The sequence below is a fragment of the Bombus terrestris genome, chromosome 18 (assembly GCF_910591885.1).
Source record: "Bombus terrestris chromosome 18, iyBomTerr1.2, whole genome shotgun sequence".
NCBI classification, from domain to species: domain Eukaryota; kingdom Metazoa; phylum Arthropoda; class Insecta; order Hymenoptera; family Apidae; genus Bombus; species Bombus terrestris.
Window position 1 is genome coordinate 2,529,252 of NC_063286.1, and position 18,233 is coordinate 2,547,484.

At 44.2% G+C, this 18,233-nt stretch overlaps 2 protein-coding genes across 4 annotated transcripts in view; both read left to right on the plus strand.

Moving 5' to 3' along the window:
- The window catches only part of LOC100652143 (homeobox protein abdominal-A homolog), a 39,976-nt gene extending 22,376 nt beyond the window's left edge, over positions 1 to 17,600 (plus strand). Inside the window, exon 3 of one of the 2 annotated variants that reach the window (XM_020867514.2) lies at positions 6,786 to 17,600. In XM_020867514.2, the coding sequence (XP_020723173.1) occupies positions 6,786 to 7,213 (428 nt within the window). In that variant the 3' untranslated portion in view covers positions 7,214 to 17,600. The remainder of the gene's footprint in view (positions 1 to 6,785) is intronic. The other variant, XM_003402141.4, reaches the window with a different exon arrangement.
- LOC110119149 (homeotic protein ultrabithorax) overlaps positions 1 to 18,233 on the plus strand; it is a 292,134-nt gene that overhangs the window by 30,191 nt on the left and 243,710 nt on the right. The window lies entirely within an intron of this gene.

Below are 18,233 nucleotides of genomic sequence, written 5' to 3' on the forward strand. Positions count from 1 at the left end.
CTTCCCGGAATTTCTTACCTTTCCACGGTCGTAACCTCGTGGTTGCCCTTATTCGACTCTCGCCGAGCGATCGCTTGGCGTTCGAAGTATACGTGGAACTGGAAAGGAATCCAGGTGTGACGACAGATTGCGGAAAACACGACCTAGCACCCCGTGTCGACATGAGCGTAGGAAAAAGTCTGTCTGTGCAGCTGCTGGAAAGAGAATGTAAAGGAGGGAAAGAGAGAACAGTCGGAACAGACACAGCAGATACCGAGCATTACCAGCGAGATTCATTTATGGTAATTTTATGCGCACCGCTGATCGCGGGTGATTATTGTAATCGGTACACGAAAGGACGGCCGATTAAATCTGGTCGTTTAATTTAAGCGTGACATTCCGCTGTGTGTATCGGTGGTGGCACCGTCTATGTAATTTCATCTAATCGATACGTTTCGATCGTCTGGAATGACGTATAACCCTGTTTGTCTTTCCTCCGTCGATATAAAATTCCAAGACTTAACCACGCAGATAGGAGTTCGGCATAGACATTTTTATAAAGGCGAATCAACGGCGTACGAACACGGAACTACATTACGATTAAAACTCGTTGGCAACTGTATCTCCGTGCTATCCGGTTACTCGAGCGCGTTCTTACTTCTTTGAACGAGCCACCAAGAATTCCAGAGAAATTTTAACGAATCCCGATCTCGTTAGGAGTCGGCACGATCGGCTCTTTGCGGCGTCGTTGCGAGTTATGCGCGCTTTATGACTCATCCTTGAATTTACTCGGCTAACGCGAGGCGGGTTGCTTTTAGCGGACACACGAAGAGGAAGAAAGGGGTTGGCGCGTAGGAAAAAGCGAGCACACGGAACGCAAATATATGGGAACGGTTAGGTGTTGCGGCGAATGAGACGTGTTTACCGCCAGTGAACACGGCCAGTCGGTGTTTTCGGTGAAATAATAACTCAGGGTCGCGTAAATAATGCCGAATAAAAGCGACAAGGTAAGTGAAACGTACGACGAATAAAACTCGAGACGCGAATTTACCAGGCGATCGACGCTATTCCGGCTGTCAGTGGCTGTATCTCGTTTCCATTTCAAACTGCACGGCTCTTTCCACCTAACGCCTCCTAACTCCTCCATTGCTCCTTTCATCCGTCCTACGAAACGTCGTTCTATTTCTATCCCTGTTCGAACGAAGTGGACGTAAAGTGTGCTCGATATATTCCACCTTATTTATTAATCGATTTACCTTTACTTTTTCGTGGCCTTAGTATAAACTCGTCAAAGTCGAAGGAGACCTACAGTTGTTGAACCTTGCTGGCTCCACGACGTGGCTTACGTACAACAAATGGGAAACGCGCGTTTAAATACCTCGAGTCGCATTTCGTATTCTTAATCGAGTTTCTTTAATGGCGTCCGTGATGCGAACGAATAAAGAAAGAGGGGGGGGGGACGGTACGGAGTAATTTACGCAACGAAATATAAAGGCTGTACGGTGATATTCGACGGACGGTGAAAAAGCGCTTGTTGACCGATAACCACGAAGCACCGTCGGCCGATAACACCGTCGTGCGAATGGCCAGACTCAAAATGGCTGTTAAAGCAACGCCGTCATTGTTTTCGACCGCGTTTCGGAAGAAGCGAAAACCACACAGAACGTACGAGGCGCGCGCTTGACGTTTAATCGCTCGTCTAGATTTACGATAACCTGGGCCTCTATTGGCGTGGCTATTGTGGTGCGTACGGCAGCCCACCGTTTCGTTCCGCTATGAACGACACTCCGCTCCACTTGACGCCGCTTTTCTCCTTTTTGCTAGACCCTCGAAATTATTATTGTTACGATTTCACGATTGTAAATCGTAATCGCGTTAAGCATGATTTTTATCGCTTCCGATCGACGTCCCGTTCTTGTCGCGTTAACCGCACGAAACGTTTCCGATGTAACCGTAGTAGATTCTTTTCTTTTAGAATCGAGCTAATAGCACAGAAGTAAGACAGAAGCGGAGGAACGCAACGCGGATGATTTTTTCCACGCGGCGTGCACCTTTCTCTTTGTGATTGCGAATTCTTGGCGCACGGCGTAATTTGTGGCGATTTCCATGCGTTTTTCGCGGAGTTGCGCAATTCCCTTGGTCGTTGCGCCAAGACATCGGCAAAAACTCGACGAGGTATCCCCACGGGTATTTAGCAGACTTGCGTAACCATCGTTTCTACGATTGCCGCTATGCACGAAATAAAAATAAGAAGGACTGATAAGTATTGCGGGGTGAACGCGCACGGCAGGATCGTTTTCCACGATTTCGATATCGCAGCGGATATGGCCCTTGATGGTCACGATGGTCAACCTGATACTGACATTAACCGTCCTGGAAACGATTTATCGCGTCTCTGGTTATCGTACAGGGCGAGAAGAGTATGGAAAGTAATCGAAGATTGCCGGATACGATGACACGTTAACGTGGGGTGTGTCCAGGGGCGGAATGTCATCCGAAGCGTATTTCTTATCGATTCGCATGTAGGATCGCGAAGCTGACAGTTTTCCGATCATTCGGAGAATCTTGAATATATCGAGGTAACTTTAGATTTATTTCGCTAAACCTTGTATTATAGTTTAACCATCGTTGGAATATGAAAAATAATTGCCATTTACTGAAATGGCTAATAATTACAAGATATCGTAATGAATAATTCAACGACGTTTTATCGAAGAATACGCGGGTCGATTAGAGCATTCGAAGGTAAACGTTGAAAATTCTAGAACGCTGCAGAACACAATGAAGCAGTGGATAAAGAGGATGAAAAGAGGGAAAAAAAAAGCAAAGTTTTCTACCGAATAAACGGAGCGAAGCTTCGAAATGACCAACCCTCCATTAGTGAATCCATCTCGAACGTATAAACTTGGTTACATGTTCCAAGTTTCATGCACCGCCCCTCGAACGCCCTATTTCAGCCAGCGAATTAACCTCGCGTCTCTTCGCTGCACGAGAGATAAGTTTTTCCCGAGAGAAACGGTCGAGCGTAATCGAAGCGTTTAAAGTTCGATTCCATGGATTTCGTATAAATTCGCCAACTTAAGAGGACAACCGTGCGATCGGCGAACATTGATAGAATCTCGGTAGTAGGAAACGCGAGCAAGGAGGGCGGCAATCGTAGGGGAGGCGAACACAGCCAGTCAGGCAAACTTCCGCAATATCCTCGTCTACTCGACGAACGGTGAAGCCGCGTGCGGCGACCTAAAGCAGGTATTAAACTTAATATATGGCCGCAATTAGGCGCAGGCCCTCGCCCTTCTCGTTTACAGGCTGCGTCCTGTAGTACCACGCACACGCCGTATCACTCGGCTGCCCTCTGCCAAAATGGACCACCGCCTGTCAGCTATAACTCCGTTGTCCCTGAATCACTCGCGACTTGCTGTTAATTAACGAGAATTCGCAGGCAGAAATCACGGCTATCATCGTCAATCACCGTCACCGTGCTCGTTTCGTGTCACGCGATTGCCATGTAATAGAATCGAGGAAGTTTCGACGCTTCCACACGAACGTGGAACGAACCACGAGTTCGTTGGTAATGGAAAAAGTTGGCGACGAGCGTGAAATTGTGCGAAAAAATTCGTTTCTTCGCGTCTCTTTTTCTTCGTATCGCCAAGCTGTAGGATTGTTATGAGTCTGTTGATTTATGATTAATCAATTATCAATCGCAAATGTAAACCAGCTTATCGCGCTATTAACAAACAGAGGACGCGAGAATGAATGGTCATAAAACGAGTGAAAATGGTCGTTGTAGTGTGTTAGGGAAATAGTAGGAGGGGATTATCTATTGTGCCAGACTGGCAGACGCATATTACACGCTTCTTTCGTCACTTTTTTTATTAATCGCATAGTGCGAGGTTATCGGCGATCTTCGATCGGGGGTTATCGGTGCCACGCCGTTTGAAAATAACTAACGTCGGCCAATTTCCTTTGCAGCGTTGTCTCGCCTCGTTCCTCTCCACGTTCGAAACGTCGCACGCGTTTACCTTTTCCTCGCCGCGTATTCCGCTTGTTTGAACGAAAGCAAAGGGAGCAGGAGAAATTGAAAGATATTCGAAGGAGAGGAGGAAGAAGGTACATAAATTAAGCATTCCCGGGAGCAAACGAGCTTCACGCCCAGCTGTTAACCCCGTCCGACGAAATCCTGGCCAGACAGCTCCCTCCGCAGGGGCGGCAAGGACGGTTATCTATAAATTCTGCATGGACATTAGCTTGATCCAGCGAAATTGTTGATAATGCTCGCGCCAGCGCTCGGCCGATGGTCCCGTAGATATTTATGGTGGTTGAAGCGTGTGGGGACAATCGGGTTCACCGGTGGTCGAGAGAAGAGAGCAACCAACGAATTCTGAGAGCGGTGTGGCGCGTGTAGAGCACAGAAGAGAGAGAGAGAGAGAGAGAGGAGACGCGAGGGCTTGGCAAGGAGGGACCGGCAGAGAGGATGCAACGAAGGGTTTTCTGGCTGCTTGACTCGCCCCTGGCATGATATGCCGCCAGCAGGATGGAATGGTTTTCCCTCCGGTTGCCAAGGTAACCTATGGCCCACCCTTCCAGCTTCAGCAACCACCCTGTCGCTGTGGCTGCACCGGCCGCGCGGGCTCTCTCGCTACGTGAGCTAAACTCACGCACACAAGCTTGCCGAAAAACCACGTTGGTTCCGTTGTTGTTGCCTCGCACACCGATCTCACGACCATAGCCGCACCGTACGCACAACCACTACTATCGCATCGACACAGTACATGGATAGGAATTCGCGAATACGTGTAACCTCGTCGGAGGCTGTGCACAAGCGCACATACACACCCAGTGAATCCTGGACCGCACTGCTGCGAACGGCCATGCTGAATTCAATATCAGCATTCTCCGCATTCCCTCGCGATTTTTCCGTTTTTTCCTCTTTCTTGTCTGGCTTTGAACAATGATGACAGGATGGCTCATGCCGCGTGTTACTGGCTGCTTTGCTGAGAGTGTGTCGCAAGCTTCCAGTTCTCGAAGCATTGTTCGCGAACTAGAAAATGGAGAAATACGCCGGTTAAAGGCTACTGGAGGATACTTCCACGGGATTTGCGCAAATTTCACGAAAAGTCGTCTATCTCTTTATCTTCATGAAGCAAGTCGCAGTGAAATGAATTTTCTCTGAAAGACAGGGACAGATAAAGAGAAAAGATCGCGTTAAAGATATTACAAGCATAAGAATATTGTTCGTTTTCAACTAATCGGTTACAACGCGATTTCGGCACGAATCAACGACGAAATTCATCGAACACGGAATCTCGCTATCTTTTAGTAGTCGGTAGCGCGTATTTGCTTCATCACGTGGCAATCATATAGCCACTCAGCGTCTTCCCGAGAATGATGGTATTATGGCTGACTGTTCATCGCGCCGGAGAACCGGTTCCTCAGCGACGAACTGAAAATGCCGAGCCCACCCTTCTACGCCGCCGGCCAAAAGTAAAATTACGTTCGAGCCAATTGCGAAAATTGCCCGTGAGAAGTTTATCGCGCGTCTATGGTGCAACTTGCGGCCATCTTACGCTGCGTTCTCTTCTGTATAAATCGCAAATAACCAAACTGTGTTGGTTATTTGATACTTCTAAATCTCCATTCGCGTAATTTCTTAGTACTCGGTGATTTAACGATGGAAGGTTCAAAGATATCAATTAGGATAGACAAATGTAAGGTTTACGTAATTATTTGGATGGAAATGATCGCGTGTCGTCTCGGATAGGTTTTTAAAGGACTGGGTAAGCAGAGTTTTCAGATACGAAGCCAGGTAAAGGCAGGTGACACAAGCATCAGTTTTTACCTGGTTAGCGCGGCCATGTGCTTCGATAGCTACCTAAACACCATAAAAAATTCAGTGTGCTCAGCGTATCCCATTTTACGACTTTGACTCTGCGGGTGCAGAGAAAGTTGGACGAAAAGATATTTCAAAAAAGGGTTCAATCTTTCTTTCCGCCTATTTACAATGAACACGTACACTTTTTTCCCCCCCAAAAAACTTTCTACTTTTTACCTCGTTCAACCCCTGCAATAAACTGACCATCCGAACGTGTTGCTTTTTTTCAGCGAAAGAGAAAGCCAGGAGAGAGTTGAGATTTGTGACTCGACAGGCGAAACGCAGGTCATTCCGTGAAAAAACATTGAACTTTACGTAACGAAAAACCTCGTTCGTAAACGGGGTAGCATTCTTTTCCTTCTTACGATCGCCGGACGGTCACTAAACAATAAACGGTGAATTTATATGGTCGAAAAAACGTGAAATTAGTAGCAGTTTTATAGCACGTAGTTGGTGCTCGCGGCTAATGACACTTATGAGGTTGATGGATCGACTAATATGTAATAACCGGCCAATGCATATCGCTGGGCAATTACGTAAGCGAGTTTAATAAATAAATCAATAATGGATGATCAAAATGGAGTCAATTGGCCGTATAGAGTAACAGCTTTCGTGAACGAAACTCGTCTTCAAGATCGATCTCTGTGCGTCAGCGAAGGGAGCTTTTAATTTCAAACGTACAGCTATCGAATATAATTTAATCGCCCAACCCTTTGCACTTCTTGCGCGCTCATTGTACCGAGCCAACAGTCGACTCTTTCTTCCAAATTTTCACTATCAATGTGCCAATCATTCGAGTAACTTGCGCGACACTTTATTTACCTTGGACCAAGGGGACAACGAGCGTGGTAAGCATATCGACGTGGCAGGAGTTGACTGTGGTAGTGCAAAGGGTTAAAAGGCAAATTTTCCTGCATAAAAAAAACTAACCTAGGCAAATCTGCGTTTTTGACGTTTCCAGGGCCGAACGGTTGTCCGAGGCGTAGGGGTCGACAGACGTACACACGGTTCCAGACGCTGGAGTTGGAAAAGGAATTTCACTTCAACCATTACCTGACGCGACGGCGACGAATAGAAATTGCGCACGCCCTTTGCCTCACGGAACGACAGATCAAGATCTGGTTCCAAAATCGGCGGATGAAGCTGAAGAAGGAGTTGAGGGCGGTGAAAGAGATCAACGAGCAGGCCAGGCGGGAACGGGAGGAACAGGACATGATGAAGAAGCAGCAGGCTGAGAAGCAGGCGAAGATACAGCAGGAGCAGCAGAACGCCGCGCTGCAGCATCAGCAGCAACATCACGTGAGCGGTCTCGACAAGACGCAGAGCGATCTTCTGAAGGCGGTCAGTAAGGTGCCCACATAGGAGACTTTGCTAGGCCGGTTGTCTTTCTTTTAAAGAAGAAACAAGAGACTGGACGCAGCCTAGACGCATACATCGAAGCGAAGTAGCTGATAAGAGGTTGGCCAAACGTGTAGAGAGAGAGAGAGAGAGAGAGAGAAAGAGAGAGAGAGAGAGAGAGAGAAATCGAACTAACGCGGGCAAGCACGAAAAATGCACCTCTTCTTGCTCTTCCGGCGTGAACCGACTAGGACACGAAGGCCTGTCTCTTCGGGACTTCTTTTTCCTCCCGCTCTCTTGACTGAGAAGAAGGTGTTCTCGCGTACTTTACGTAGTACGCGTACTACGAAGACTTTATCGAGTGATCTCTGTTCTCTTGTTTTCGTATCGAGTTTTAAAGAGAAGAAAGGGAAACGGAGAGGAAACGCAGTAGAGGACGGTTTTACGAAGGCGAACGATTACGACTCGGAGTAACGACAATAGCGCAGCGTGTTGTGCCATTGCCCCTCTCCGATGAGACTCGGCGTCGATAAGAGGCAGAGACGCGCGGGGATCGCAAAGGTTGCGGAGGAAACGAGGGAACCGAGAGAGAAAAGCGCGCAACGATGTTTGAAGTTGTCTGTCTCTTTTGTTTTTTACGGAAGAAGAAAGGAACGAAGGAGAAATGGGATGCGGAAGAAGTAATCGTAGTCGTTAGAAAACAAAGAGAGAGAGAGAGAGAGAGAGAGAGAGAGGAGCGTAGTAGAAAAGCGAAGCGTATAAAAGAAGCGAGAAGCACACCCTCAAAAAAAAGAAAAAACGGAAAAAGATATTTAAAAAAAAAAAAAACACTACGTACTTATTTGGCTGGGCCAAAAGGAAGGACCTAGCCTGTGACTGATTCCTAGAGCGTATAATGTAATAATTGTTAATCGGGCGCGACGAGTCATCGCGATTGCCGGGTGATGAACAGCGGGGATGATCGGTTGGCGCGATAACTGCCACACAGACATACACGAGGAGCAGCCAACGATCGCGCGTCGGAAACCGACGAACTAGAATTAGCTGGAACGAGGAGAGGCCGAAGGATTAACGCCGCCCTGCCGTATAACGGAAGATCTCGTGTACGGCAGCGCCGACGAGACGATCAATTAATACCGACGGAGGAGTGGTAGGGAGTAATTAAACGAGGCTGTCGAAGAATTCGTCTAATTCCGCCGAACGATCAAAACGGAGGGAAAAAAAGGGGGGACACGAAACTCGTTGCTCTCCGCCATGCCATGGAACATGGACGATCGCGGGCCTGACCTTTTCAAATTTCTCTATTTCAACTTTGATCGATTATTCTAATTACCTCTCATTCGCCATACGACAGTTACCAACGTTGATCATCGCGATATCTTTTCTTCGCATCTATATCGGAACGTCTACGTATATCTGATAGCTTTCTCCGAAATATTCCGATCAAAGTTTAGTTGGTCGAAGAGAGTTTCTCTATTGCCGATAGAAGGATACGGCGAGAGGATGAGTGAAAATCGAATATCACGGTAGATCGGATGTAGCTTGTTGTTCGGGGATGAACCGATAACGCGGGGTAACTCGCGTTACGATTAGTCTGGCGCGAGCGAATGAGCGGCGGAAAGGATGGCAAACGGATCGTATCGGAGAACTCTGGACGCCGTCGTTAAAACATAACATACCTATCGCGCGATTGCGGACTTTGAATACCTCGGATAGCTCGTTCGGATACCGCGCTTCTTACCGATTATAACGAAACTAGCGGCGCATGCATTCGACTGTATGCGCACGAGCAATTTCGTGCCGCTGGCCGACTTCTTTCCACGAGAGAGGAATTTAGTGGTACAAATCGATGCCATTTGCCGAGGTCCTTTTCCACAGTTAATTAACCGTGGTTTACGCTCGTGATTGCCTCTTCGAGACTTCGCGTTGTAATTAGGTAAATTAACGTGGCTCCCGATAATATTTCTGCCATTTCTGACGTCCGTGCCGACTACGCCAGATCTGCTCTCGCTGACGCAAATATCCTTTAACCGTTCTAACCGAACCCGTTGCGGATCGGTGTGTTTCCTTCGGTTTTTCGTTTCTCTTTTTCCTTTCTATACATTCTTTTCGTACGTTTCTTCGACCCGGATCGGCCATGTTCTCTCGCGAAACGTTGAAAAAGATCGGCGTTGGAACGCGTCGTTGCTTCGATTGGTATTCCTTCAACGATAAATTCTCTCTTTTCTAAAACTGAATGCCCGTCGGTTCCTCTCGATTGGTACCAGAGGTATTGGTCCAGAGGAACCCCGAGGCGCGGAAATTTATTTTTTTACGAGGAAATTTGACGAAACCACGATGAGCGATGAAGCGTTGCACGAAGATGTTGGGAAATCTGACGAAACTATACGGGGGAAAGATCGTTGATCAAACAGAAAACGAGATTATTATTCTCCATGTATTTTTTCGATCTCTCAATAACGATGTTTTAAACTATCTTGATTAACGAACGTTTCAAACGTTCGACAACGCCGTTCATTCCGATAAACCCGACCAGTACGACTGTGTTTCGAGTGAAAAATTGAAACGTTTCAGGTAGTAGTAGTCGATTTCGGGAGTGGCTGACTCGTCGATCGGCATTCACATTCATTTATCGCTTCAGTTAGATCTCAGATGATATCGCGCAAGGTATCGCTAAGGCTTTTACTAATACAAGATAACTTGTATGAAAGCAGCACGTTTTCCATATTATCTAAGATAATTTATCGTTACGCTATTGGCGAGGATCATCGTTTAATCGGGTCGCGGTCACGATCCATGACCGATCCCGCGACCATTTCGAACGCGACCTTCTTCCAGGAGAAATTTATTTTCCAACTACGATTGTTTTTTTCTTTCTTCTTTTCATACTTCTTCCTTCTTAATAACGTTATTCGCTCATTTCGCGTTGACACATGTTAATTTTTGTCTGTTAATTTTACGTAGTGTTATCATAGTTATATCGAGCATATTATATATAGCCGTGTTAATTCGAGTATCGAAATCGTTGAAAATGAACAGATGATTATTTCGTTCTGTTCCTTCCATCTTTTTCCTTCTTTCTTTTTTCTTTTTTCTTTTTTTTTTTCTTGGTCAATTCTTTCGTGTATCGTACATCGATTTGTTATTTCCGCGTCCGAGTATCTCTGTCAGTTACGCTTTCGCGTCCAGCATCACGGGACAGCAAGGTGCCTCCGCGGACGATAATCGAACGTACGAGTGGCCGTAGTAGAACGGAAAAGGGGCGAGAAAATCGGGGAAAAAAAGAGAAGAAAACGGGAGTACGCCAGAGAGAGAGAGAGAGAGAGAACGAACTTCTAAATACACGCAAGAGATTTTTACGCAAACAAAGACACATCACCGGACGAGTATCTCACTCTTAGTACATTAAATACGTAATTTGGTGTCAGGGTAGACCTTTTTCCATAGATATAGAAGCCGTTGTTGCTATTTACTTACGTAGAATTCGTAACGACGAAGAGGACTAGCAAGGGAAACCGAGAAAGAAATGCCGATCTTTCAGATTATATAAATTATTACCTAATTATTTTTTTCTCCTCCCCGTTAATGTCGATCCGTACAAAATATTCCTCCGCCATATTCCACGATTATCGATTCGGATGCCGACCGGTTTTTAATATCGTTTATCAGGAAACAGTTTAGATTGTATCGTCGTTGTTATTTCGTCTTCCGTAAGTTGATCTTCACGGAGAACAGATCGTCTCTCGAGACTTCCGCGTCGAAAATTTCTCGTTCGCCATTCCATGTTCCTGTCGAACGTTCTTTTCTTTATCTTTTACTCGCGATTTCCAGCGATTCCGTTGGTTTTGAAAATTTCGAAAGAAATTGGTCGACTGCTTATCGATCTGTTTGAGAAAGAGGTACGACGAATCGTTGAGGCACTGCAAACAAACGCATATACGTAACTCGAACCAAGAAAAACCGTGCGAGATTTGTTTTCCAGTAAGGCGGAGGATCTGTTGTACGAATCGCGCAATGACCATCTATTGTAAAATCATAGTGTACACAATACCGTATTATATATTGTTAAAAATAACGAGTACGTTATATATATATATATATATATATACACATAAATATATATGTATATGAACAAAAGGGGAAGAAAATTTGTTCTGCCGTGCTCGGAAGACAGACAAACAAATAGAAAAAAAAAAAGAAAGATTTTGATAGTAGTATCATAATGAAAATGAAATTTAGAATACGTATGACGTACGTAAAAGTACATACAAAGCAGAAAATTAGTAGAAAAAGAAGAAATGAAAAAAAAAAAGAATCTACGCGACAAAAGAATAGGAAGCAGGAAAAAATAAGATTTTGTTAAATCGAAGGGAGGAAAGGAACAATTTTTAGATCAGCTAGAGCAGCTATTATTATATAGTGAAAAAGTAAAGAATAAATAGACGTCCGTAATCAAGGTGAAATCGCATCGTTTTTAGGGGGAAAATCTAAGGAAAAGTAATATTGAGCGAGCGAGAGACCGAAAGAGAGAGGGAGAGAGAGAGAGAGAGAGAAAGGAAGAGAGAAAGAGAGAGTGAATGAATGGATAAAAAACCGTATTCATATTAATACTATACCGCTAATTACCTAAAGTACTATTATACATAAATATCGCCGTACGTAAAGTAACGATTAAGCTGAGCATGCGAGTTTACTCACGAGATGTACTCATGTAAACTATCTCCATCCACCTTCATCCCCACCCGTCCCCTTCTTGCTCCTTCAACCTCCACGCCACCTTCCTCAGACCTCCACATAGAGAATATACCTCTGCATACCGTAATTGTAACGATGTCTTAAACGTGTAACGAGCAAGATAAACGAAAGCGAAGAAAAAAGGAATATTACGTTTACGCGAACGACATAGAATATAAAATATAATAAGATACGGTAGGATATACGGTTCAGTTGATGGGAACGGAACGTTCCGAGGGAACGGGATACTCGGAAAAATATATAGTTGCCGCTGGGTCCCAATTAATACTGACGCAGTTCGATGAACACAGCCAACGACGACGATGACGACGACGACGACGACGACGACGACGTTGATAGTTAAGAGAATGGACGAGACGCGTATTCGATCATGCTAGAATCGAATTCATGGAACCGAATAGTTTGCTCGGTGAATCGTTGACTTGTTTCTTCCATATTTTGCTTTCCTATATGTTATTTCTACAATTTTTGTTTGCTTTTTGTTTCTTCCAACGACGAACAATCAGTTGAACACCTTCGACGAATTTTCCGAAAGACGAAGCTCGTGGCTCGCTCGAAGGAATCTGAACGAAGAATCGCGTACTCGGCTACTTGGAAAGTCCGTGTTTCCTCGCGATTCTCGTTTCTGTTCGCGTGCGACGTTAGCGCGGTTTACTTCTTACGATTTGGCCAGCGTGCGTAACGTTGTATTATTGCGACTTCTGGCGAAGCAACTATACCTTCTTCGGAGCAGGATCGAGGAGAATCGACGCACGTGGCCGTAGCGATGTAGAAGCGGAGAGAACTGTGAGAAAAATTGTCGACGCACGCAAGTCGTATATCGGTTCCGGTCCGCGTAATCTCAGTTACGGAATTTAACGCGGTAGCGATATAAACGCGCGACCTTGATCGGCGTGATACGTTGTTCGTGATGCATTTCGTGCTGCCGGTTTAAGGTTATTTCTGTTCTATATCGACAGTTTTCGGACGGAAAGTAATAAAAGGAAGGTGTGCGATCGCGCCTCAATCTTCTTCGGCTCAATGTATACGTAAAAAGAAATACGAATGTGAAAGAGAAAAAGATGAATGGAAAAGGGAACTGAGGACGTTTAATGGAAAGGGGGAGAGAAATTTTTTACGGGGGAAAAAAAAAAGAACATTAAAGAAGGGAAAAGATGCACGTGACGCGATCGAGTGCCGAGAATCGGTGTAACTATTTGTAGAAAAGCTTTACACGTGACTCTATTTACGAATTATTAATATTAATATTATTATTATCGATAATATTATCGACGACACTATTTTTATTATTTTTATTACTACATAGCATAGTTACGTTTTGTTTTGAATGTTAATACCGTTTGCGTGTACAGAGTCTGTTTTTTAAAACGACTTAAGTGACGCGGCTGGCCAGGAAACGTGGTTAGCGGAAGTGGCGGCGCCGATACGTCCGACAAATTAGGGATATACGTAACGCGTACTAAGTATAATTAATTATCATTATTAATTAGCTGAGAAGTTTGTACAGTAATCGCAACGGTGAGATTCGTAGCGACCATGTTATATACGTACGTATGTATTAAGTCTTTAATCGTTAGTGACTGCGGTTCGAAAGGAAAGAAAAAGAAAAAAGAAGAAAAAAATTCAATGTAGCTGTGTGTGTGACGCGCATATTCACACGAGCCTCTCGCCGAGAAAGCAGCGTCGAGTGTTTCGACTAAACGAACGAACGATTTGGGAACCTAGGCGTTTCCGCTTTCCACTCATCTGCTCGGCTCGCTCCATTCGGGACCCTAGTAACCGAATTCCGTTTATTCGACGTTTTTCCTTGAACCGTGTTGCCCGTTCATCCTCGAAGGATAAGTCGCGCTGAGACGTGCCTCGACTGCGTGCCGTCCTCTCGTTGTTTCTAATCGTAATCCCATTGACGAACAGTCTCGAACAACCGATCGTTCGTCGCGTGTTGCCAGTTGTTTACGTTACGTCGTTTCGTTGCATCGTTTCCATTGTTTTCTCTTTTATAAGCGTTCGTGTTGATCGTCCACATTATCGTCTATTTTTGCCCCCCTCTGTTTTAAGTTTCGTTGCGAGTACTTTACGTTCCCGGTGATATACTCAGTGTCGCCGATTTGTTACGGGAATTGACGTTAATTTTATGAGATTAATGAAGCGTGGCGCGTCGGAGAAGAACGTGGCCCGCGTTCCCAAATCATTCGGGCATAAAACCGAAGAGGATCAGCGCGTCAGACGTGAATTTTTAGAGTAACAGAAGAAAAACTGTGCGGGCGCCGTCCACATACGAAGCTTTCTCTCGGCTTATCTTTAAGCTACCTAGTGGCATCTACATTGTTATAGAATATTATTCCAAATAATTGACGCGTAATCATATCATATAACTTTCCTAACGCTTCCTTATTCTCTTTCGCACCCTCCCCTAATCTTACCTCCATCCTTTCATCCATCCCTCGCCAACCTACTTCCTTAATCATTTACCCTTCCCTCTCCTCACATCTAATCGAATTACTCGCTCTATTCTTACCATTATTATAGATGTATTATATTGAATTAAAACTGTATCGATTAGGTCTATACATACGAATATATATATATATATACACACACACATTATATGTATTACTATATATGTATTATATATGTATGTATATATATATATATACGTGTAGATTCACAAAAACACAAGTAACAAAAATAAGGAAATAACACGAACAACGTTGACAACAAAAGCATCGCTATTTAAGTAGTACAACTTTTGCCCGACTTGCCAAACTCGCGTGAAAAAGCAACAGGAATTATAAAGATGACGAACCAACCAACCAAACAACCAACCACGATCCATCGTCGCTCTTCTGGAATCGATTTGACGATTCGATAAACGTGAAATGGAATACGCGCGTGTCGCGCGGTGCTCTCGAGAGTGTTGGAAGATCAGAAGAGAAAGAAGGAGATTTGACGCGTGCACGCGCGTATGTGAACACTTCTCTAATCCGAATTAAGGAAATTGCGCGAAACGGAAACACTGTGGAGTGTGGCTCGAGCGTTGGTCGAAACGACGTCACAGCGTTTTGAAGCGCGGAAGAGAGAATGGAAGAGAAAAAGGGGATGTGAGTGTCCTTCGAACGGGGGACCACCTACGTCCGCATAAGTGAGAAAGAGAGATTAATTAATCGGAAGCGTGTGAATGAGAGAAATAGAACGAAAGGGAATGTTCGCGTGAATTGTACTATGTACGTGTATGCGTTGGGCAACGTGGCATAGATTCGACAGAAATCTAAATTTTCAGCTATTATCGAATATATGCGTACCGATTGGTAATGAAAAAAGCGACGAAAAAAAGGATGGAATTATTTAAAAGGATACGACATCGGAGTCCGTTTGACAGGATGCAGATAGAGCTAAAAATACGAAAAGATGAGAATAAAACGATGGAAGAATTTGTTATATTTTCTTTATTACGTACTAAATCTGATTGTTTATTTATGAGCTGTTTATTTTACATGTTTTTTGTAGTTTTGTTTTTGTTAAATGCGAAGCGAAAATGTAAGAGTGATTGAGACTACTGCCGAGTTGTATTTTCTTCTTCTTTTTTTCTTTTTTTTTTTTTCTCCTCTTTAATCATACAATTAATGCTATTATCGTTTTTTCTACGTTTCCGAGATTATGTACAGATATTTATAAAAACGTTGCGACTTCGAAAGACGTCGATTTCGTCTCGTAACAAGCGGAGAGCACTTTCCCGATAGGCCATCGGAGTGAGATCTCTCCGTGCCATAAAAATGCGCGACCACGATACGATACGATTCGATCGTCTTTCGAAGACAAAAGGAAAAGAAGAAGCAAGAATGTGTCGGACGAAAAAATGCATCTAATTGTAATATATTATCACTATATAAGTTTCTCTTTTTACTGTGTTCGTTAGAGAATCTTACGATCGATTTGCGTGTGTTACGCAACACCGCTACGCGCATAGACTCGGAATTGGATGTAAGCACTTTTTTCCGCAGACTCGAGTAAAATTTTCATTAAAATGTAAAACAACGTAGTTGTGCACGCAAACATAATAATTCCTTGGCTTCCATTGCTTACAACTAGTTCCGGAAGTCGATAAGCTGGACGAACGTGTCGGTGGTCTACGCTCTAAGTGTTGTTTCTATTATTGGCAGCTGTCCCATTTTTCGCGCGTGCGTCGAATACTGTTACTTTTAACGAGGGTTTTTTTATGGTAGTTCTATGCTCGCGAGTGTACAACATCGTGTGTATCCTGCCGGTTAGTTTCTTAGCGGGTCGATGATGCCTCGAGAATTTCACGTTCGAACAGAGAGAGAGAGGGGTAGCTGTCTCAGCGACTATTCGCGAGAACGCGAATTTTCCCTCTCCCCTTATCTCTTCCCAGTGAAACGATCGTGCGATTCTCGAACTTCCGTTTTGTTAAGTTCTTCGTCCTTATAAATAACTTTCGTCGGCTATATATCGTCCTGCGCCGTTAAACGGTTACTTAAATATTGTTTATTGTTTCGAGGATTAAGTATAATATACGCGAGTGATGGTTATTCTTAGAAAGTAAGTCGAAGACGAGCGGAAAAACGGAGGGAAGATAAACGTAACTAGAAAAGTAAGAGCCACGTAGCCGGGTTTGTGCACATGTCGCATTTTTTTAACTCTCGAGTCGCCAATGACAGTGGGATTTCGATGTCGAAAGTTTCTCTTTCGAGTGTTCGATGCTTCGACGCGATGTACTGTGATCGTTATTGTTTTCTCTGCGCAAAAACAAAAGTCGTTGTTCCTCGTTTTTTTCTTTTCTTTTCTTTTTTTTTTTTTTTTCTGTAGAACAATTCAACATCGAATTTCTTCTCACGGTACTGTTGTAGTTCAACTCGTGAACCATTCGTCGGAAGAACCGTGCACACGCGTTTTCGAATCTCTCCACAGACATACACATACACGAACACATATACATACGATATACAGGTGTTCACACATGCTCACCGTGCAAATTCGCATACGTAACGTACACATACTCACGCATGTACCATTCGAAGGTAAAAAGAAAAAAAAAAAAAAGAAAAAAGGCAACATACGAAAAAAAATATCAGAAAACCGAGAATATTTAGGTCTTATAATTATCGTCTTGCTGTACCTACGTTAAATGAATGGAAAGCCGTGTATTACTTCAAGAGTTTCTTCGATGTAAATATTAACACTACGTAACGTTAACGTTGCTCAGTGAGCGAGGGACCGCGGCGATCCATCGATCGGGTATAATTAATCGAGAGGCGACTTTGTTGACCGCTCGATTGATTGGTCGGTGGTGGAGAGAGCCGCGGTTGCTCGCGTGCCGCTGGATGATACCTAATTAATGTAATGCTAGAACGATAAGAGAGCGTAGCTGTCCTTCAATACCTACCTACCACGTTAAGAGTAATAAAAGTAACGGAATAATGGAGTCTCGTGTCTACTGACTATTTCAAGAATTAGTATTATACCGTACGATGAAAAAGGTGACGACGACGAGGGTGGCGATTGACGATGACATTGACAGGCGAAAAGTTAATCCATTGACAATGAATGTAAATGTATCCATTTTCGAAACTTGATGTAGAATTATACTCATAAGCTATATCTATGATATACAAACGAAATAAAAGCGTATAGTAAATTATAGGGTGCATCAATCTCTACGAGCCCTTTGCTTCCAAAAGTGTCTCCCATTCGAAACGAATTTCGTATTATCCAAAGATATATCCTTCGATACCGAGAAACACGGGTCTGCGTCTATCCGTTTATTTATAATCCTATTCGAATTTAACAGGAAAGGGAAAATTAGATGCAAATATCTCGAACTCGTTTAAAAAACTCAAATATCCATTCTCGTGTACGGCATTGCGAGTGGTTCTTTTTCCTTTTTTTTTCTTTTTTTTTTTTGATATTTCGAGCGAAAGGTGGCGAAACGTCAAACGGCCCGCGATTTCTGTCGATTCTCCGAGGCTAATTCCGAGAGTATCGAAGTTTACGTCTCGATTGCCCGTTTCCAGCCACTGGGGTATTATAGCGGAGCTCTCCGGTCGGAGCCCTCGCAAAACTCACCCTATCTCGACGCATTTTCGCCACTTTTACGCTCAGAGGGGCGGAACATTGAAATGGAAGCATCGAGTGGTCGCGTATGGCTGCAGATATTCCGAAATAACCGTATCGGTTTATACGCCATGGTTCCCCAGGTTCTCCTCCGATGCGACAGTCACCCATTTACCTCACTCACAATCCTCGTGTCCATTCACTGTCCTTAACTCGTAGG